The 21,910-nt window shown below is 40.8% G+C and overlaps 1 protein-coding gene across 7 annotated transcripts in view; it reads right to left on the bottom strand.

Moving 5' to 3' along the window:
• The window catches only part of Cacnb2 (calcium voltage-gated channel auxiliary subunit beta 2), a 355,154-nt gene that overhangs the window by 90,174 nt on the left and 243,070 nt on the right, over positions 1 to 21,910 (bottom strand). For 6 of the 7 annotated variants that reach the window (XR_003843439.1, XM_021193405.2, XM_029536012.1 and 3 more), the window contains one exon: positions 11,960 to 12,079. Coding sequence is in view for 6 of the 7 variants with exons in the window: in XM_021193405.2 (XP_021049064.1) it covers positions 11,960 to 12,079 (120 nt within the window). In the remaining variant the exon portion in view is untranslated. Of the gene's footprint in view, positions 1 to 11,959; positions 12,080 to 12,907; positions 13,383 to 21,910 lie in introns of those variants that run through there. The other variant, XM_021193410.2, reaches the window with a different exon arrangement.

The following is a 21,910-nucleotide window of genomic DNA, read 5'->3' as shown; positions in this document are numbered from 1 at the left end:
AAGTAGTCTGCCTGTGAACTCCATTTGCCCTACCTACACTCAATAGAAAAAGGCATAGGTATTAAAATGACTTTGATGTTTGCTCTGTTTTATTTTGAAGTTCATAGTTAAAGAACAAAGTGTTTACTAAGAAGGAGTGGGGTGACTGGTTAGGTAAAAGAACTTAGGCACAGAAGCTGAGCTTTTACAATAATTTTGCCAGTTAGGAGCTCAATGACCTTGGATGACATTGTTTAATATCACACTTTCTTCATTGATAGCATGGGATTGCTCTAGATTCCCATTTTTCTCCTATGGAAGAGTTACATGGACCGAGACAGGTTAGTTATTCAGTGGAAAGTTCGACAGAGACTCTTAATCAGCACAAACAGCAATGGTTACCTGTTGGCAGCTCAGCAGGTGACATCCTTGCCTCACAAGCATTAACATGTGACTTCAGGTCCTCTACCCTGGGTAAAAAGCTGGCTGTACCTGTAACTCCATCACTCGTGAGGCAGAAACAGGAGAATTCTGGGAGCTCCCTAGCCAATCTATCTTTATCAGTTAACACCAGGAACCACTGTGAGACAGTTTCAAAAAAAAAAAAATCTTAAATAAACAAAACCAAAGGTGGACAGTGTTCTAATGCAGATTAAGATTGATTTCTGCCCTCTGCAAGCATGGTGTGCATATGTACCTATCCATACAAATACCAACACCCCACAGAAGCACGAACATGCACACATACACAAGTTTGAGGAGCAACACTAATAATTCAATTGAAGACAAACTTAAGGTTAAGTGAGACTTAACATTAAAGAAGAGTAGAAGACCATGTTCCGTGTTACCTCCTCAGGTAGCAATCCTCTTGCTCACCTTCTAGGATAACAAAACTGACCAGCAAAGCCTGTGTTCCCACAGATAAGGTCACATGACAGAAGGTGCAATCTTAATCCATTCTGCCCTGTGAACCTTCTCCAGCACAGTAGTAGCGACAGTAGTGACATCTATCTACCTGCTCAACCCCCTTAGAGCATATGGCCTGTAAAAAGGCTATCAGCCTCATACTGTTCACATTAACTTAGAACAGTGACACACATTAACAGAATACACATAGATTATGACCCTCTTGAGTGAAGAAGCCACATGTAAGCTGGACTTCCCTCTAGTTCTTCTCAACACAATACCAACCATCCTGTGCTGCTTAATTAATTCTACTCTACCACAGTTCCGGCACTTTTTATTCTGCTGTGGTGGGACAAAACTCGGGAAAACAAAGGGAGACTCCACCCAGCACTGCATAAGAGTTTTTGTGTTGATCCCTGTTCATATCAGAAGGGGACAAGCAAGGAAATGGCAGTGTATTTATAGCTCTGTTTACGATATAGCAAAGATGTTTGGCTACAGCTCCTTAAGAGAATGAAAGAAAAAGGCCTGAGCCATAAAGTTTATAATCCTCTTTCCCCTATCCATTTATGGTTTTGAAATGGCCAGAATTTTTGTTATTATGTCCTTATAAGGCTTCTTAGCCAAGAGTACAGGTTTTTGTTGTTGATGTTGTTTTGTTTTGTTTTGCTTTACTTGCATACATGTGTGGTGTATGTGTATTTGCATGTATGTTTTCAAATGTCTATGGACACACATGTAGTATAGGGAGTGTGCATATGTATATATTTGTGTAAAGGCCTTAGGTTAACATGGACTTTTCCCTCACTTTCTACCTTATTCATTGGGATAGGGTCCCTTAAACGCAGAGCTCACTGATATAGGTAGACTACCTAGTCAGTTTTTCATGGACCTAAAGATATAGCAAGCAGAATTTGAGTTTATTCCCAAATTATGCAGATCCATTCAGAAAAGAGCCTCAGAAAAGAGCATTAGTTTGCACTTGGTTTCTGGGGAAGCAATCAGCTCTGTTCAATAAAGTACAAGGCACATCTTTAGAGGGAACTCGGTCATAGTTCAAGAGAGAGAAAAGTATGCTCTGGGCATAGGAATGTGTAGGGATGAAACTTGAGCTGTCACCATGACCCAGCCTGATCTGACTTGTAAGTGGCAATGTTGGCCATATCCCAATCAAGTCTGCAGCCATTAGAAGTCACAAATCTGCTCCACAGCACTCAGCATCAAATTAGAAACTAGTAATGTGAGCAGGGTGGTGACTGTATAAAGTAAAGTATTGTAGCAGCAGTTAACTCAAAGACAACAAGGAGAGAATTATAATTTCTGGTTACAAAGCTACCTGCTATAGACATCAGGCTTAGTGATGAGAGGCATCCCATTCACTAGTTCCTATGTCCATCTCAAGAAGTCCAAGGTAAAAGGAAGTTGAGGAGGCAAAAGTTGCCTCTTACAAGGTGGTTTGTTAGCACTGCAGTTCTAAGAAGCAAGAATCACTAGCATTTTACAAGTGGGAAAAATAACTTAACCATGTCTTAGTTACTATTTTATTGCTGTGAAGAGGCACCACGACCAAGACATCTTAAAGGAAGCACTCGATTGTGGAAAGGGGCTCTTGCTTATATTTTCAGAGGGTGAGTCCAGATCATCATGGCAGGAAGCACAGTAGCAGGCATGTAGGCACTGTTCTGAATCAGTAGCTGAAAGTTTATATCTGATCTGTAAGCATATGTGTGTGTGTGTGTGTGTGTGTGTGTGTGTGTGTGTGTGTGTGAGAGAGAGAGAGAGAGAGAGAGAGAGAGAGAGAGAGCGCCTAGGATAGGTTTTTAAAACCCAAAATGATACAATTTCTTGAAGACCACACCTCCTTAAAGAAAGCCACACCTCCTCAAAGGCCACACCTCCATGGAGAAGATCATCCTTGAAGATCACACCTCCTTGAAGAAGACCATATCTCCTAATTGCTCTTAAACAGTCCACCAGTTGGGAATCAAACGGTCAAATTTACCACTACACCATATAATATATCAACAGATAAAGCCACTGAACCATGGTGGAAATGGAATTCAAATTCAAGTCTCTCTGAGTTAAGCATCAACAGAGATCCAAGTACCTAAAATATTTCCTGTCTGTCCCTTTACAGGAAAGAGAATTGTTAACTCTTTGATCCCTCGACAAAGGCTTCATCCTTGGGAAGATGGAGATAACAATGATGTAATGAGAACATGTGGAGATGAATGAGTTTGAAGGAAAAGGTGGGTCGCTCCACTCTAATGAGTGACAGAACGGAAAGATCTAAGGAGATCTGAGATATCCACAAGTGGGCACAGAAGTCAGAACAAAAGTGGAGACTCGGTGATGACTGAAGCCTTGAGGAGAACAAGGCAGCCTCTGTTGAAAACTTATATTGGTGGACAAACTATATCCAATCTAAGCCTGAGCAGGAAGAGATCTTCTGGATGCATACCAGGCAGAACCCAGAGACCACACACACTGGGTATCCCCTACTTCTGCAGAAGGTCATGATGTTCATTGAATTCCTCTGGTGACTCTTCAGCAGAAACCAGGAACACTGAAGACAAAGCTTCCCAAAGAGCTAAGACCTGAGCTGAGCATTTGATAGGATAGACTTCTACACTTTAGTGAAAGAAAATAAAAGTTGATGAAGAATAAGAGGGCTCAAGGAATTGCTCAGTGGTTAAGAGTGCTTTTCACCAAAGCAAGAGGACCTGATCTCAAATCCTTAGCACCCTCAAAAAACCTGGGCACGGTCCCAGGTGCTTATAGCCCCAGCATTGGGGAAATGAAGATATCAGATCCCTGAGTGTCATTGGCCAGCCAGGCAGGCTGAAACAGTGAGATCCTGGTTCAGGGAGAGACAATGCTTCAAAATGAGGGTAGAAAGAGATAGAGGACGAGCATCAATGTCCTTCCAAGGCCTCTGAATGTGCATTTCTTGGCATACATGCCTGTGTACTCACGCATACAACATCCACACACACAGAGACATACACATATACAAAGAACATCTGAAAAGAAATAGCCTGGCTGGTTAATGACTTAGGTAGCTGACTTAGGCAGTTTACTACTATAACACAATAGATTTGCTAGATGTGCTGGTTAGGTTTTGTGAACTTAACACAAACCTAAAGACATAGCTCAGAAGAGGGAATCTCAATAGACAAATTGCCACCATTAGATTGTGGGGCATTGTCTTGATTCATTAATCAAAATTGAGGATGTGGGAGGGCCCAGTTCATTGTGGGTGGTGCTACTGCTGGTCCTGGGCTGTGTTAGAAAACAGGCTGAGCAAGCCATAAAGAGAAAACCATTAAGCTGCACTTCTCCACGGCCTCTTTTTCAATTCCAGTTTCCAGGTTCCTGCTTAGACTTACCTCAATGATGAACTTCAACTTGTAAGGCCAAATCTTCTTCTTCTTCTCAAGTTCCTTTTGGTTACTACCATCTTTATCACTTGCTTTTGGTTACTACCATCTTTATCACTTCCTTTTGGTTACTACCAGCTTTATCACTTGCTTTTGGTTACTACCAGCTTTATCACTTGCTTTTGGTTACTACCAGCTTTATCACTTGCTTTTGGTTACTACCAGCTTTAACACATAAATAGAAACATAACTAGAATACCAGAGAAGTTAAAAAAAATGTGGGGACAGGCTAAGAAGTCACAGAAAGCTTAAGGTCAGTAAACACGGTGACAGAAATATCATGAGAGACCATCAATGAAGCAATCATGTTCAAGCAGTTAAAAGTTAAGATGTGATAGAATTAAAGAAATTGAGGATAGAGTTTGGCTGACAAGGTTGGTAGTACATGGTAAAAGAAAAAAAAACAAAAAGTACCAGGATTGTAGAGGTGACAGAGCTGTTGATGCTAAAAGGTAGAGGCATTTCTTCTTCCAAAGGGAGGAAGAATGGAAAGGGGACAGGGCAGCTGTCGGCATACATCCATGTGCTAGGCAGCTCCTTGTCTACACTGATCAGAGCTTATTCTTGTGACCTGCTTGCTTCAGCCAACACAGCACTAGCAAGTGTGACACAAGAGGAGAATGCTAATCACCCTGGAGCGTCTTCTTGTTTTGTTATGCTTGGGGTTGGGGCACTGATACAGCTCATGGCCATGCATACATTAGGGGTGATGGTTAGTACCGAATATCAACTTGACAGTACCTTGAGTTACCCATGAGACGAGCCTCTGGAGACACTAACTAGATTAGGTTAGTATCTAGGCATGCCTATGAAGGCTTCTCTTGATTAACCGAAATGTGCCCCCCCCCCCACCAGACTATAGGCAGCACCTTCCTTCTAGAGGCGGCCTAGTTGCTATAAGGAGGTCTGGGGAAAAGGGTTTTTACTTTTGCTGATGGCCCTTATGGCCTTCAGGCAAATTCATCTATTCTGTTGCTGCTGCCATCCTCTGTTGATAATGGACCCCAGTGCCTTCGACCTTCCAATATGAATTGAAGACCCATGGCTCTACAGGAATCCTCCAGTCTTTGAGTGCCAGACTGAGAGAGATGCAGCATGCAGCACTGTGAATTAAGAAGTTACCAATTTTTAACATCTCCAGTGCATAACTGCCATTGTTGGGCTGGGCTAACAGGACCATGGCCATGTAAACCAATCTAAAAATATCCCTCTCTAATATATGGCCACTCTATTGGTTCTGTTCCTCTACTAAGCAATCACAACCACTGAGTCAAATACCCAGATTCCTTTTAATGCAACTCTGAGAACACCATATGAAGGTTCAACTCAGCCTATTAGTAGACAAGAGGCCACCAAGACAAAAGTCAAAACAAATGACAAAAGATGTCTACTAACAGCAGAAGTGAGTAGAGTAATGATAGTAACGGGATATGTGACTGTACCTACCCAGCATGATACAGGTCCAGAGGCATCTCTACATTTATTTATCATGAGGAGAACAGGCAATGTAAGCTAATGTATCTTTGAACAATAAGCAAATTCATTCTGATGGAAATGTGCCAATTCTTGGAGACATATATAGCCAGGTTCTAGATCTTACAAATTACACATTTCAACAAGAATTAAAATTTTCACAATAAATAAAAGTTCTAGCATTAGAAAATGCATTTTTAAAAAATTTAAGAACAATAGAGAGAAAACTACTTCAGAAGAATTCTTTTCATCAAACATCTGACACCTGAGAACGAGAAGACAATAATCAAAGAAAAACTGAGATTTTTTTCTTTTCTAGAACTGGAGTAGCTGCCCCTTTTCAATGTGTGTATAAAAAGCCAAGCACAATAAACAAAAAGATTCACACCAAGGCACATCACGCCAAGCTGTCCAAACACCAAAGGAAATTCTTCGAGCACAGAACTGAACGTACCCACATCATAGCCACAGAATACCACTGTGCTTGGGACGGCTCTGGAAAGTAAACCACAAGCCAAGGCCTTCACCAATCCGAAGGCAAATGGTTTTCATTATTGAACGTTATACCCAGACAAACTAGTAATTAAATGTGAGGGTATAACACAGACATTTCCAGTTGGCAAGATCTTAAAAAAAAAAATTAACCTTTTGCTGGAAGGCTCTGCGTCTTCCAGCTGCCTGTATACCTTTGCATCTCCAGGGTGTATTCGTTGCTTCATACTCTACTTACTTTCCCTTTCAGACACGAAGCTTCATTTGTCCATCCTGGAAGGTCTAGTTTTAAGATACTACTTCGTCTAAGAAAGATTCTTTATCCTAGCCATCTGAGTACAGCGCTTTCCTCCCCTGCCTACAGGACCTCTCTACCCATCCAGGTACCTTGTTTCACCAAGATGACATCTCTCCTCAAACAACAGAAGCTTTCAGTAGGCAAAAGATTTCCCATTTGTCCTTTGTGACTCTGGTCTTAAGGTCTTTCCTACATACCAACCATACCAAGTACAACCCTTTTAATAGACAGGCATATTGGAAAGAGCAGTCAAAACTGAAAACATCATACCCAGATTATTATATCTGTGTTCTCCAATCCCTTCTCCATCCAGATTTCCCAACATGGCCAACCTACGGGGCAGATGACATCATCTTGACAAGTGCAGAGGATGAAAAAGAACATTATTCTTTCAATTAAAAAAAAGTGTGATTCAACAATTTCAGATCTAGCTATATACACAAACTGGATATATGTCTTAGTTCGCCCTTTGTTGCTCTGATCAAACACCAAGATCAAATACTACTCTGGGAAGAAAGAGTTAAAGTCAAGGCAGTACCTTGATGCAGAGACTACAAAGGAATACCATTTCCCTATTTGCTCACAGGTTTGCAGTCAGCAGCCTTCCTATACAGCACAGGACCACCTGCCTAGGGTTTTACATCAATCATCAATCCCCAAAGAAAATTCCCTACAGGCATCCACAAGCCAATCTGATGGAGGCCACTGAGATTTCCTCTTGGCAACAAGACAAACTAAGACAACACATAATGAATTAAAGTATTTTTCACCCATGAAAAAACTTATATACAAATGTTCCCAGCAGGATTATTCACAATGCTGAAAAGCATAAACAATCCATCTGCCTCCTAATTGATACATTTGTCAAATATGAAATACAGTTGAAAAAGTGTATTCTTTTTTTAAAAATTTATTTATTATTATTTTCTTTATTTACATTTCAAATGCTATCCCGAAAGTTCCCTATCCCCCACCCCCGCCCCTGCTCCCCTCCCCACCCACTCCCACTACTTGGCCCTGGCCTTCCCCTGTGCTGGGTCATATAAAGTTTACAAGACCAAGGGGCCTCTCTTGCCAATGATGGCTGATTAGGCCATCTTCTGCTACATATGCAGCTAGAGACTCGAGCTCAGGGGGTACTGGTTAGTTCATATTGTTGTTGCACCTACAGGGTTGCAGCCCCCTTCAGCTCCTTGGGTACTTTCTCTAGCTCCTCCATTGGGGGCCCAGTGCTCCACCCAATAGCTGACTGTGAGCATCCACTTCTGTGTTTGCCAGGCACTGGCATAGCCTCACAAGAGGCCGCTATATCAGGGTCCATTCAGCAGAATCTTGCTGGCATGTGCATTAGTATCTGGGTTTGGTGGCTGATGATGGGAAGGATGGGGTAGTCTCTGGATAGTCCATCCTTTCATCTTAGCTCTAAATTTTGTCTCTGTACCTATATCCTTTCATGGGTATTTTGTTCCTTATTCTAAGGAGGAATGAAGTATCCACACGATGGTCATCCTTCTTGGTTTTCCTGTGTTTTTGCAAAATGTATAAAAGTGTATTCTTTAACATCAAAAAATATAGTAATTATAGAAGCCATTGCATGAGCAATAAAAACATTATGTAAGAAAATGCAGGCTGTCACAAAGGACTAGCTATAGCCTGATTCCATAGGAATATATTCAACATCCAGACCAGATACCCAGAGAAAAAGTTGAGTGATGTCTTTCCAGGGTAGTGGAGTCACAAGGGATGATGAATAACTTAATGTACTTGGGATTCCTTATAAAGCAAATAGAAAAAAATCTCCTAAAGCTGATTATAGTCAGGATAGTGCAACTCTAAACACACTTAACATCCAATCAGTTCATTTATCTTATTCTTTGGAGAAAGAGTCTCCAAAATGTTATGCAAACAGGGTTTGAACTCTAATCCTTCCAAGTGCTAGAGTTATAGGCATGAACTGTCATGTCTGGTATCATAGGGAATTAATCACATGTCTCTTCATTTTTTATTAAATAAAAATTATAAATGTATCTCTTATACTTCTTAAGATCAAAAAGTGAGAAATCAGGCTGCTTGCCATCACAGTTGAGGACTGCGGTGCTTACTGTTGTCAGCTTAACAAAATCTAGAATGACCAGGAGATGGGCCCCTGGGTGTAGCTGTGGGGTTTGTCTGGATTACAGTAATTATTTATAGTGGGTAAACCCACCCATGGTGGATGTCACCAATCCCTGGCTGGGATCTTGGACTACCTAAAATGTGGAAAGAGAGATGGACATTAGCATATGATCCACCACTCTTTGTTCTGGATTGGGTGTGATGTGACGAGATGCTTCAAGCTTTCGCTCCTTGGTTTCCCCACCATGATGGTACACTGTTGGATTCTAAGCCCTTTCTAACTTAAGTTGCTTTGGTCAGGCTATGTTAGACCAGCAACAGAAAAAGTAACAACCCATAGCTGAGGAACAAAGAGAAGGCAAGAATGCAAAGGGGCCAAGCTTTCTCTAATAAGAAACCCACCCCTAAGATAGGACACTTCCTTAGCAGCACTAATACTTTCTCGAGGGTAGAGTCTTAACAACTTAAACACATTCTGTTAAGCCCGCCTTCTATCATTTGCCCTGCGGATTCAGTCTGGACTCTGGGAACAAATTTGAGACATTGCACAAAGTGAGTTCCAGTGTTAGCCACCAATAAAGAGAACCAGAAATCACCACAGCACCTAAGTACAAAATTGTCCTTATTACAGTTTCACAAGAGTTTATCCTTCTCTGATTCATCCGAGAAATACTTATTTCTATAGCATATGTCAAACTAATTTTAAAGGACAGATTAGATTTCAATATGCAACTTCATAAAGAAGGGATTACTGTGAGAACTAATTAAATTCTTATTATTTGTTTTTAGAACAATCCCAACCGCATGACCTTTAGCAGTACAGTGTACGCAAAGGATGACAGAACTGGACAAAAATGCATCTGGGACACAGAAACATCAAGGTAAAATCCAAAGTCATCTATTGACACTAACTTTCCTGAAAAACAAGTCTGCCCTCTGCCTACTTAATACATCCTACCCCAGAGAGCCAAAACAAAGTGGTATGGAAAATTCTGGGTCCTAGTGACTACATCACTGCTCAGTTACATAACCTTTTGTAGGTCATTTAACTCCAGAAGGCAGTGATTCTAATTTCACTCTTTGCCAGGCAGGGTCACTCTTCCTTGTGTAGGACCAGGCTCCAAAATCAGACGTGCACCAAGTCCAGGACATACATCACACATATGAATTAATGTCATCCGTTGGTCAAGAAAGACACCAGTTTGTAACATGATTCTATTTGAGAGATGATTATAAACTAAAGAGGTAGACAGCTCTAATCCTGCTTTTGCATCCTCTCTTCAAGGATAAGAGAATTAAAAAACAGTACCCACCCTAGCATGAGCTGAAATAAATGCTCAACTCTCACTACTTCTGTATTTCATCAGAACAAATTCAAATTTTCACCACAGATTTAGTCACTGGAACAATCAAGGTCTAAGGTACTGACTCACTTTGACAGACAAGTAGATATAAATAAACTATTTCGATTAAACATAGGAAAAAAGTTTCTCCCATTATTTTGCCTTTGCTTTAAATTATCTTTCTTGCCCTTTCTTATTTAACCTTGTTTTCATCTAGAGTCTCTTTGGGCAGGGAGACAAGGACTGTGAACCTGCCTTGACTTAGAAGCCATAATTTGATGCACACTAGGGGTGAAATACTTGGACTTTTCTGTAACTAAGGCAGGGAGTCTCTGACTTAACAGGGCACAGCCACAGACAAAAATACCCTGGATGGATAATTAAAGATTTTGATGATCAGATCTATAACATAATGGGTTGTACGGGGGAAAAAAAAAAAAAAAAGGCTGACCATGGAAAACAGTTTAAATTTGATGAGTATAAATTAGGTGCAAGTAGAACAATTTTGTTTTTGAAATAAACACTGCTAACTTTTCCTTGACTTTTTTTAAAGTTCAGGTGCAAAAGATAGAATGTGGAGTTGGGTTCTGAATCACAAAATACACCTGTGACAATGTACCCTTGTGGTGCATTCATGTTACCAGGCAACCACAAAACACATCTGTGACAGTGTACCCTTGTGGTACATTCATGTTACCAGGCATCCATTATTTGCAGTTCTTTAACTGTGGCTTCATAGTCTCTTCCAATGGCTAATTTGTGGCAGAGACCAGATAAGCTAATGGCCACCAGTTTATATTTTGCTTTTCAGTTTCCGATGCCAGAAAAGAGAGCCCTCTCTACAGCTGTTCTTAAGGTCTATCTAGCAGTTAAGGCTGCGGGACCCTGAGACGGGTTTCCTGCCAGCTGTTAATGCAGAAGTACAGTATTTTAGAAGTCAAGGTCTCCCAGCAGTAGCTTGGTAACCATGAGAGCAGCTGTCCTAGAGGCCATGAATATCACACAAGGTCTGTGCATGCATTCAAGCCAAGCCACCATTCCCATAGCAACACACAGAGATTTACTCCTCCTAGAGACTAAGAGAAACCTTGTGATAAGGCCCTGACTTTTCCTACCAAGATCAATGCCCTACTTATTCTTTTTCATAGTAGTGATTTTTTTTTTTTTAAAGACAACCAGTAACTGTTTTTGAAATATGTTCCCTCAGAAGTTACAAACCAAGACACCCTCATAGATTGTGGACAACAATCTATGGTTTCAAATGAGCTATTATTCAAATGTCTGCAGAAGATAATAAAATTCCAATCATAAAGCTAGTGAACTCTGTCACAGGTTCACAGCCGGAGTGAAGTCCAGCCTGGGATGGATTCTTGGCAGGCTGCAGAACAGCTTTTCATTTACTCCTCCATGAGCACACACTCCATCATAGAACAAAGAGAAAAACTTTCCCCAGAGGAGGTCAGTTTCATCAATGAAAGCCTTCCTTGCTTTCCTTTGCATAAGTAGCATAAATAAACATATAAGGAGAGCACTGTAAGCCACCTATGAGGTGAACTTTATGAGAACAGTTGTTTTAGGCTAGGGAAATAAACATTAGCATCTACACTGTTTTGTAAACTGAGATGGTTCACTGGCAAGATGAAGTAAAATATTTTGGTATTACACGCAGTTTTTCCTCTCGGTGTGTTTGGAGATCCTTTTGTTTGTGTTTAACCTCCCACCACGGAAATGAGTTGCTTACATTAGAGAACATTAAAGATTAAAGATTAACATCACATTTCCCCCAATTATGCCTGTGTTAAGCCAGCTGATGGTGTACTCCAGTGGATCAGGCAGGAGATTCAGGGGGTACATCCACAGGCAGGCCCCTCAGGGGCACCGTGCCCTTCCTCCCCCAAAAGATGTGGTTTTACCTTTGCTTTTTCCAACTGTGCCTGTGCCTGCCGCTCAGCTTCTCTACGTACTGCCTCCCGGTCCTCTTCCAAAGACACATCTGAATCTGAAGGGCGGCTGGTGTAGGAGTCTGCCGAACCCTGCAGAGGAGAACGGATATTATTAAATAGATCCAGTGAGTGATGGGTGCACTGGAAAAGCCTCACTGATATGGCAGGTTGCTTCCTGGAATAGGCTGTAAATTCCTGAAAAGGTGAGAAAATAATCCATTTGGCAGCAACCCACCTAGAAAAAACACCCTTTGCCCCGCACATTCTTCATTAAGGTAAGCTGTGTATAACAAGACACTAACCCTTCCCCAGGTTCATTTACCAGAAAGTATCCTTTCTGGAAGCCTCTACCAGTTCTTCTATCATTAAACCAACCGTGCGGTGCAGTGCAGAGCTGAAGGACATTGATACATTTCAAGGATAACTCCCAACACCAGCCTGAGGGCTGGAACAAGTATTTACACCCAGAGAGACCAACAAAACGCATCAAAGGAAGTCTGATGAGTTACAAACTTCAACCCTCTGTAATCTTGCTGCCGTGATACAACTCCCATTATCATCTTAAGGATGTTTCTCTACATCATTCTTCACCTGCTACCTTCTCAAACAATATGGCAAAACACACCAGCCTGCTCCCCTCCCTCGCTCAGAAATATATTTAAAAATACCTGTACACAGATATTTCATGAGAGCTGGCTACCGACGACAACACCTGCTTGAGAGATTTCCTCTGGCAATAAATTACAGCGCAGGAAAGGGAGCTCAGAAAAATGTCTGGAATCTCCCTAGCTCCCTCTCATGCAATCATGAGCGCATTAACTAAATCAAACCACCCTCTCTGCAGGCACTTGCTGCAACAACGGAAAAGCAAAGAAAACACTGTCTCCCCGGGAACAAAAAGCCCTCTCGCTTGCTTACACAGATGTCCGAACTCTTCAGCCTTCCTCCCTTGGCTCTTTTCAGAAGCCTGATCCAGGTGGCCTTCATGAGCCGGGTCGCGCCTTTATCCTCCGCAGCTGCAGCCCGGGGCACAGATCCTCAGAGCGCGCGGAGCCCTGGAGAATCCTAGCACCTTTGCTCTCCATGCTCTAAGAAGCCCCTCTTCTCAGTCCCCTTCTCCCTCTGGGGCTCTCACTCCCAGCCCCAGCAGACTTCTGTCTGAGGAGAATCTTATTTTCCCATCTCAAGAGGGAACACACACACACACAATCTAATAATTTCTATTGCTTTCGAAATAAAGACAGGTGCAAGTGCAGAGACTGCCTTTAACTTGTTTAAACTCAACGCATTATATCGCTCTTGAAGAGTCTTTTCCCTGCACTGGGCTTGTTAAAAGAAATTAATTTCAAGAGGACATTTAGAAAAATAAAAGTAAACAAGCAAACAAACCCCCAGATTATGCCCTGATATTTCCAAGTGTAAAGTTCAAGCCTTATCTTTAGAGATCGGGAGGGGGATGATGGGGGAGGGAGGATGCACTCCCTGCACTGGGCATGCTCCACAGGAAGCTTCTTCGCAGATGCCAGCATCACACTCTTGGTTTTAGTCAAACTGCCATTTTCTACCCGAAGTGTAAACAGCTGGGAGGGTCTCTCAGATTCTATAGTAACAGGCACATGGCGTGCCTGACAGCTTCTGTTTTAGATGAAGCCATCTCCCAAAGACTAAATCTACTGTCCTTTCATTGAGAAACCATTTCCCATTCCCTGCCAAAAACAAGGCATGCTATGCCATAAATAATAACTCATATAATCATAATAACCATCGCACATAATATTGCACAGTACAGATCGAAAAGCACCCATTAGTCCTACCTAGAATCAATCTGTATAAACAAGATGCAAGACAGAGAGATATGACCATTTAATTAGGGCATAGAGTCATCATAGCTTTATAAAGCAATGGATTTAATGGAGCTCAAAATGACTCTGGCCTGTTTCTTGCAGTGAGAAACCATCACCAAAATAGGAATGTGAATTGTCATAGTAATATAGAGAGAGACATTTTAAAGCCTTGCTGAGTTATTAGCATGTTAGAATTCACAGAATACAATAATTGAGTCCAAATTCTTCCTGTAGATAAGGGGGCTAGGACTTAAGAAGGAGCCATATGACTTCCTCGGTGAATGGGATTATATTTCTAGTGTTTCCACACGAAGGAATGCGTACTGCCAAGTCTTATGAAGTACACGGAGTTTGCAGACGGAATGCACCTATCAGACGACGGCACAGGACTTCTTACTTTGTCCAACCTCATCTAAATTTTGGCTGGCCAAAGTGGCAGGTGTCTCTAATGTCATCACCCAGGAGACAGAGGCAGAAGGACCATGTTTCTCTAGACTGGGTTAAGTAATGAGATGCCAACTCAAAATAAAGAAACAAGTTAATTAAAAAACGCTAATAAGAACCTCTTCATCCACTTCCCTTCCTTTGGACACTTAACTAAATACTGATTTCTGGAAGCCAAAAGCTAGCAAGTATGTAAGACAGGAACTACATAATAATAGAAACTGGTTGTACTCCAACCCAGTATTGTGACATAAATTAATGGCCTATTTATAGTGTTATGATGTTAATGTACTGTGTGAGGGGCTTAGAAATTCTTTGCAATTATTTTTGGATCAAGCAAAATATAAAATGGACAAACAAATCTTCCAACACAGAGGTGATTTCTGATGTTTCAAAGCCTCTCACATCTGTAGCACCAAACTGGGAAATAATCAAGTTCAGTTAGAATCCATGGGGGTGGGGGTAGGAGGTGGGGAGGGGGGAGACCTTAGTCCCCATTGTCACCAGTTTGGGCATTTAAAGTGCTAAAGGATCAGTTGACACCTCAGTGCAGATAGAAAGTCTCTCATGGGTGCAATGGCCATGTCTTGCTGCTAACTTCTTTATCCTCCAACTGTTACGTTTTTTTCTGCTCCCTCTTCTTCTCCAGTGTTTCTGAGCCATCGAAGCAGTGATACAGATGCTTCCGGATTCCTCAGGTCAGACTCAGGACTTCAAAGTTGCTTATTTTCTATCTGTTAATCAGTTTTGAGTTTCTCCATTAATAACAACCAACTGCCAATGAACTCATGGCAGATACGGCTACCTGTACTAGCACTGTGCAGGACTAGACTTATCGCTATTTCCTCATTCATTCAAGAGGGCTTTGTGAGGGCTACATCCATTCAAGAGTTAGGAGAAGGTAATGGTCACCAGGGTAGGCATATGTCACTTTCGTTAGCAATTGATATGTTGCCCATGTTCCAGTAAATAACTCCAGACTCATGCTCAAGGGAGCAACTCTAATGAAACTCAGTGCAACACACACACACACACACACACACACACACACACACTCTCTCACACACACACACGCACACACACTTATGGAGGTCAGGCAGTGAGGCAGGGGGAAATGAAAGTATGTGAGAGCTTTGTTGGGGGAATTGCATCAATGGGCAAGAGGAATTGGTGAGGTTATAAGGGTGTGTATGAGGGTTGATAAAAATTGATCATATATATGCATGAAATTATTCATGAATTAATGATAAAAGCTAATATTATTTATCACTCTACAAAAAACTCATCATCATCATTATTATTTTTAACTAGACATATTGAGATGGTTCAATGCTTTATAATACTGGCTTTTCTTCTAGAGAATCCCAGGTCCATTCCTAGCAAAGGCATGACTGCTCACAGCCATCTGTACTTCGAGTCCCACAGGAACTATTGTCTCCTTTTGGCATCTTGGGCACCAGCACTCACATGGTACACAAGTACATGTACAGACAAACAGACATGCAGACCAAATAGCTATATACATTAAATAAATAAATAATTCAAAAATCAAAACAGAGATCCTGTCATTAAGATCGTCATCACGTCAGGAAGAGAATGTTCCCAGGACACAAAATTTTGGCTTCTTCATTCTCTTTTAAAAGAAGTAAAATTGAAAAAGTCCATTGCTAGTGACCAAGTTTAACTTTTACACAGAATAATAATTTTGATGGTGTTTATAGGTTTAAAGAGTTTAGCAGACTCCCAGAAGTCAGAGGCAAGTGGATCTCTGTGTGTTCGAGGCCAGCCTGGTCTACAGCATGAGTTCCAGGACATCCAGGGCTACATAGGGAAACCCTGTCTTGAAAAACAAATCAAAATAAAATAAAAAGAAACAGTGCAAAAGAATTCAGCAGTCTTTAGATATCACCTCACCAATGTCTGTTGATGATCTTTTGAATATTTACAGCAATCCACTAACCTCTATTTTCTAAAATGAGACTGAGCTGCTCTTCTTAGGAGCTCACTCTCTGCCTAAGACTATAAACTCACAAAATAGTTGCTATGGGAGACATATATACCTGCCATGGAAAGAGAAACATGGCCATGTCCTTGAATTCTCCCATCCCAAGATAGACACTGTTAAATACTAGAAGGTTTAGTGTCCAGAGTTGCTGCGTTTTTGAAAGACATACTTCTAATGGACTCATCACACTTAACCTTCTTCCTTCTGGGAGCAGGGAATTACGCAGCAGAGAAAAGTTATCTATCCAGTTAAGCTTTTGCCTTCCCTACCATATGGGCTTTCTGGGTCATCGTGCCTGGAGTTGTCTTGAGATGAGAACATCTGGCAGTCATTTCCATAACTATTGAACAGGTTCATTATAAAATGTCTCCTCGATGAGTTGGTTGCTTGTAGCTTTTGTCCTTGCAGACACACTGTATGTTCACCTAGGCATATTCTTCTTCTCCATCTTCACACTCACATTGCCAATTGTACAGTTCAAAAATGCAAGTTGAGCCTAATGTCTACCAGTAGGGCATCTCAGGAGCATCTGTATTTATTTTCAGAAATCTCATTGTAACTCTGTGTTAATGCTTACAGGAAAACTTCATTAACTCAGATTGATTTAGGGCTGTATCTTCTCTTCAGTTTCTCTGCTTTTATGTCTGTCACCTATGTGTATAAACAAAACACTAGCCTCTCCTTGAGTTTTTTGTTGTGTGAAATTTGCTTTTTTGACTGCTTCACAATCCTAACTATCCCCTATATCACCATTCTTGATGATTTTTGTGCTTTCTTCTTTAAGGTCAACATGGTAAGAGCTCTAAGCCTACCTGAGAGTAGCAGTCTGAGTCCCAAGTGGTACCATCTACAGCTGTAGGGTCTTCCTATGAAATCTAAAGCAATGCTCTTGAGCAAAATCAACTTAACTTCTACGTTTTCTAGAGGCACCTGGAGACTGCAAACCTCCTTCATAAGACTATACCAACTCAATACCAGATTTGACTCAAATTGTTTCCTGGCTTGGACCAAACATGGGACAGGTGTGGCATCTCAGTCCCTCTCTGGTCAGGAGGGAGATGGATAAGAAGCAATGGAGAAGCTTCGCTTGCACTTGCTGTTTAGCTGTAGCTTGCTGCTAGGAAAGATAATCCCTTCACTCCTCATATTGTCACTATCTTTAGTTTAAAAGTTTGGTTTTCATTTCCAAGAGTGATGTATTTTTGTTTGTTTGTTTATACTGCTACTGATAGTTTCCTGATTCATGGATTCCTTCACAGACACAACTCTGAGCTATTTACCAATAATGACAGATCTTGGTGCTAAAAATTCAGAATGACAGTAAGGTATTGAGATGAAGCATATTTTCTTACCTACTGCATGCTTTAATGGCAAATATCATATAATTGATATTTATATTCATATGATGAGCATCTCAAATATGATTGGTTGGTATTTAGCTCAATGTCAAAAACAGTACCAGAAGTGGCATTAATGGACTCTTGCAAGAGTAACCCTGTGTGATAGTTTATGATTATGTAAAAAGCCAATATGTTAATTTCAATTTTATTAAGATAATATGAAAATTTATAAACAATATAGAACTATATAGTACATACTAATGAAGAGCTCAGGTTTTGTTGTTGTTGTTATTGATAATTAAAGATTCCACAAAACCCCCACCTACATGCATTTACTGAGCACATACTTTTTTGAAACTGCTGTACTCCCAACCAAATGTAGGAGTTGCAGCTGTGGAATAGACTCAAGTGTCCTGCTGTCATTATTACATTGATAGAATTGTGAAGGAGGTTGGTGGTTTTAAAGAAAGGTTAGTAGAAAAATACCTGCTATTGGGACAACAGTTTTTTAAAAGGCTAAGATGCGAGATTCAAAGTGTATTGTGTATAGGTAGAGTGATGACAATCTTAGATGACACTAAGCCAAAATCTAAGTGATAAAAGAAACTAATTCAAACAGGGATGTGCTGAGAGAAAAGACAGAAGGGACAGAGTAAGCTCAGTCTGAGGACAAGACATTTGGAGTCTTCTCTGCTGTGTTAGATTGCTTCCTGTTGTGATAAGACACTGACCACAAACAATGTGGAAAAGAAAAGGGTTCCTCTTAGCTCACATGACTGGGTCACAGCCCATCTCTGAAGGAGATTAGGGTAGAGAAACATGAGCAGAAACTGAGGTAGAACACACAGAAGTTTGCTTACAGGATTGTTCCTAGTCTCACATTCAGGTACCTTACTGTTTTAAATAGTCCAGCCCCACCTTTGTAGGGAAAGGACTATCTACAGTCAGTTACCTATATAGGGAAGGGGCTGTCTATAGTGACCTATGCAGGGAAGGGACTGTCTACAGTGACCTATGTAGGGAATGTTCTGTTTACACTAGACTGGGTCCTCAAACACCAATTAGGTATGAAGAAAATATATCACAGACATTGGTAAGCCAATATGATGAAAAGGAATTCCTCACTTGATGTCTCCTCCTTCCAGCTGTGTCAACATTGACAACCAAGATCAATCACCACAGTTGCAAAGAAGTCTGTCTAGCTGAAATGTTATATTTTCAGTAAGATTCATTTATATTCTTTCCCTCTGGCTCACACGGATTCATATTAAAAATACATGGACTATCTGAGACTCCTATATACATGTTCTTGTCCTGCTGAACTTACACCCTTCTCATAATTTGAGGAGTGACGTTTGTGTTGCTATCAGTATGGCCCCATTATTAGAAACATCATTCCTTCCAAGACCTTAACAAGGGTCTTGGGTTTCTTCCTTTTAAATCCATCATCACTTCTTAAAGCTAAGTAGTGTGCTTTAGATTGCTCTGGCTTACGTTAATAGGAAGGTTACGCTTACTGTGTGATCGACAGAGACTTGATTTATGGATGTTTATATAGCATCAGACACTATACTAACAAGTCTCACCCAGTTTAGTATCTAGTCAGCTTTATTTTTACTGAGGAGAAAATTGAGGCATAGAGAAGTTAATTGAAGAAGTTAATTGAAGTTACATAGCTCACAACTGAGTTGGGCATGAACTTTTAGCAACATGAGTCCAAGTCCCTCCAGAGGTCAGTTTACAAAACATAAGGCAGGACAAACCTTTGTATACAACTGATGTTTCTACTATTCAAAAGCAGAGACTTTCTGTTTGCCAGTCATGGGTGCTGCAATTTCTATAAGTCAGGAAGCACCACAATGACTTCCAAGTCGGTAATTTCATCTTTGTTAAGTTTGGTGTGTGGATGTGTGTGTGTGTGTGTGTGTGTGTGTGTGTGTGTGTGTGTGTGAGAGAGAGAGAGAGAGAGCTGTACTAACAATATTCATTGTTTGCCAAAAGGCATAACAGATGTACAACGAGGACCCAATAAAACAGATAATTTCACATTTATTCATATAGTGCTATTTTGTGGACTTGGCTGCTGCAACTCTGAAATTTGCCTCAGAGTATCTCAAAATTGTGACACATTTTTTTCATCACCTATCCACAGTAAAAAGTAAATAGTAGAATGGAAGAACAATAGAAGTCAAGAAACCCACTATTTAAATGTTTCTTTCTTCTCTGGAAATGAATGTAGCTTTGGCAGGCTGGCCTCCAGAAACCTCAGTGGCAGCCAGCCTGCCTTGAAAGGACGAGAAGTCAAGATCATCAGAGTAACCTTTTGGTTCAGCAGGAAGTGTATATCCTGTTAGACCTGAAGCTGAAGGAATTATAAATTTTAATGACGAGCTTCAAGCTCAGAGATGCAACCTCTGATATGTCAATGATATGCTCCATAGATGATTAATTTATAGGTAAGATGGAGCGTGACTTTGGTTAGCACTATATCACAGACTGCAAATTTGATGGACTTATAGAAGAAAACGGAGAAGGTAAGCTGACTGCCCGCACACCTCTCTGCTCTCTGGTCCGTCAGAGAGAACTGCAAACTCCCACCTCCATGGGCAGAGTCCCCAGACACCACCCCTCCCCTGCCCTGATGAGTTGTACCCACCCCCGAAACCAGAGCCAAGATAAGTCCTCTCTCCCATTACTTCCTCTCAGGTCCTTGTTCATAGCAATGAGAAAGTAACTAAGGCACATGGACACTACTGTAATTCCTACTCTTCACACATGATATAATGTCTTGCCTTTGACTCTATTTGATGTGCCAGCTCCTGTCGATTGTATTCTCCATAGCAGACAATTTAGTCTAGAAAATGATGAGCATATGGAATCCAATTTCGCCATTCCACTTCTCTCTTAACCCTGCATATGCCCCTACTCCACTAACACTACGCTTTAAGACTGCCAGCAGCCAGATCACACCGTCTATTCTCAGACACATCTTTCTCTACTTCGGGAGCATTTAGTACAGATGATTATGCCCTGGCTGTTAGCTTTGCCAGCCTGAATTTCAAGATATCACTAGATATTTATTCCTTACCCATTGCCTGCACTTCCTAAGTCTCACTTTCTAGAATTCCTTCTGCCATCCAGTCTCTACTTGCTCATTTTTCCTAGGACCTGTCTCTTCTCATAAACAAGTGCTTCAGATCCAACTTTTCAAGCTCATTGGTGCAGACACCAGGAACCACCTTCTTTTATTCTTCTACACACAAACATCATTACTTTTAAGTTTTTACTCAAACATTTTAATGATGTTTCTGCAAACATCTCAGGTATAAAACTGACCTGTCCCTGCCTATCAATGGTTGCGATCGCATTTACCTTGTTTTACTTATAGAAAAAAATGCTTCTACTTTCTTATACATAATTTACCTACTAGATTTATTGTTTGGTGTCTAACTCTACAAGGTTTTTGTTTTCCTCCTATTTTATTTGCTCATATGTCAGAAGTGTCTTGATATGTGGGAGGCATGCTCTATAATATCTATTGAACAAAAAAAGGAGGGAGTAGGAGGGGAGAGGGAGAGAGAGAGAGAGAGAGAGAGAGAGAGAGAGAGAGAGAGAGAGAGAGAGAGAAATATTCTCCCTCACATTTTAAAATTTCTTTAGAGGGTCTTACATTCTTTCTAAGAATTACAAACATGTCCCTGTTTTCCTTCTCAATAACCAATCACCAACAGGAATTTGCCTATGATAAATATTTATAAAGAGTAAAAGACTGAAACAAAGATTCCAGCTTCCATTTATCGCTCTTGCTTTATCACAAGACTCAGCAAATATTAAGTCCATTAACTTACTGCAAATGTTGACTACTGATCAGTTGATAGAGTAGTCATGTGACATAACAAGCAAGCCACTCCAAGTCAGAAAGAAGTGATTAAACTTAACATTTTTTATCTCCTCATCCTTCCAAACCTTCAGAGATTTTAAATTTTGACACAATGACTAAAGCTTACTTGTGTGTATGTCTTCTTTTCAGATAATTTCACTTTCTCAGTTTAGGAATGTAAGGTCTCAACCTTAAAATTGCGGTGACTCATAGCACACACAAAGGCAACTCATGTTGACACCCCCAGGCTAAGTTTCCCCTCTGTCAGACACATACACTGAACTGGAGTGGCTAGGAAGTATGTGCTGGATGGTTGTCTTACACACAGCTCAAAACAAACTGTAAATATCATGCTGCAGAACATTTACTGGCATCCCAAGGCACCATCTCTTCTATTCTGACAGAGCT

The sequence above is a fragment of the Mus pahari genome, chromosome 3, assembly GCF_900095145.1.
Source record: "Mus pahari chromosome 3, PAHARI_EIJ_v1.1, whole genome shotgun sequence".
Classification (NCBI taxonomy): Eukaryota; Metazoa; Chordata; class Mammalia; order Rodentia; family Muridae; genus Mus; species Mus pahari.
Note: the sequence above shows the minus strand (reverse complement) of the source record. Positions and strands in the feature narration are given on the sequence as shown.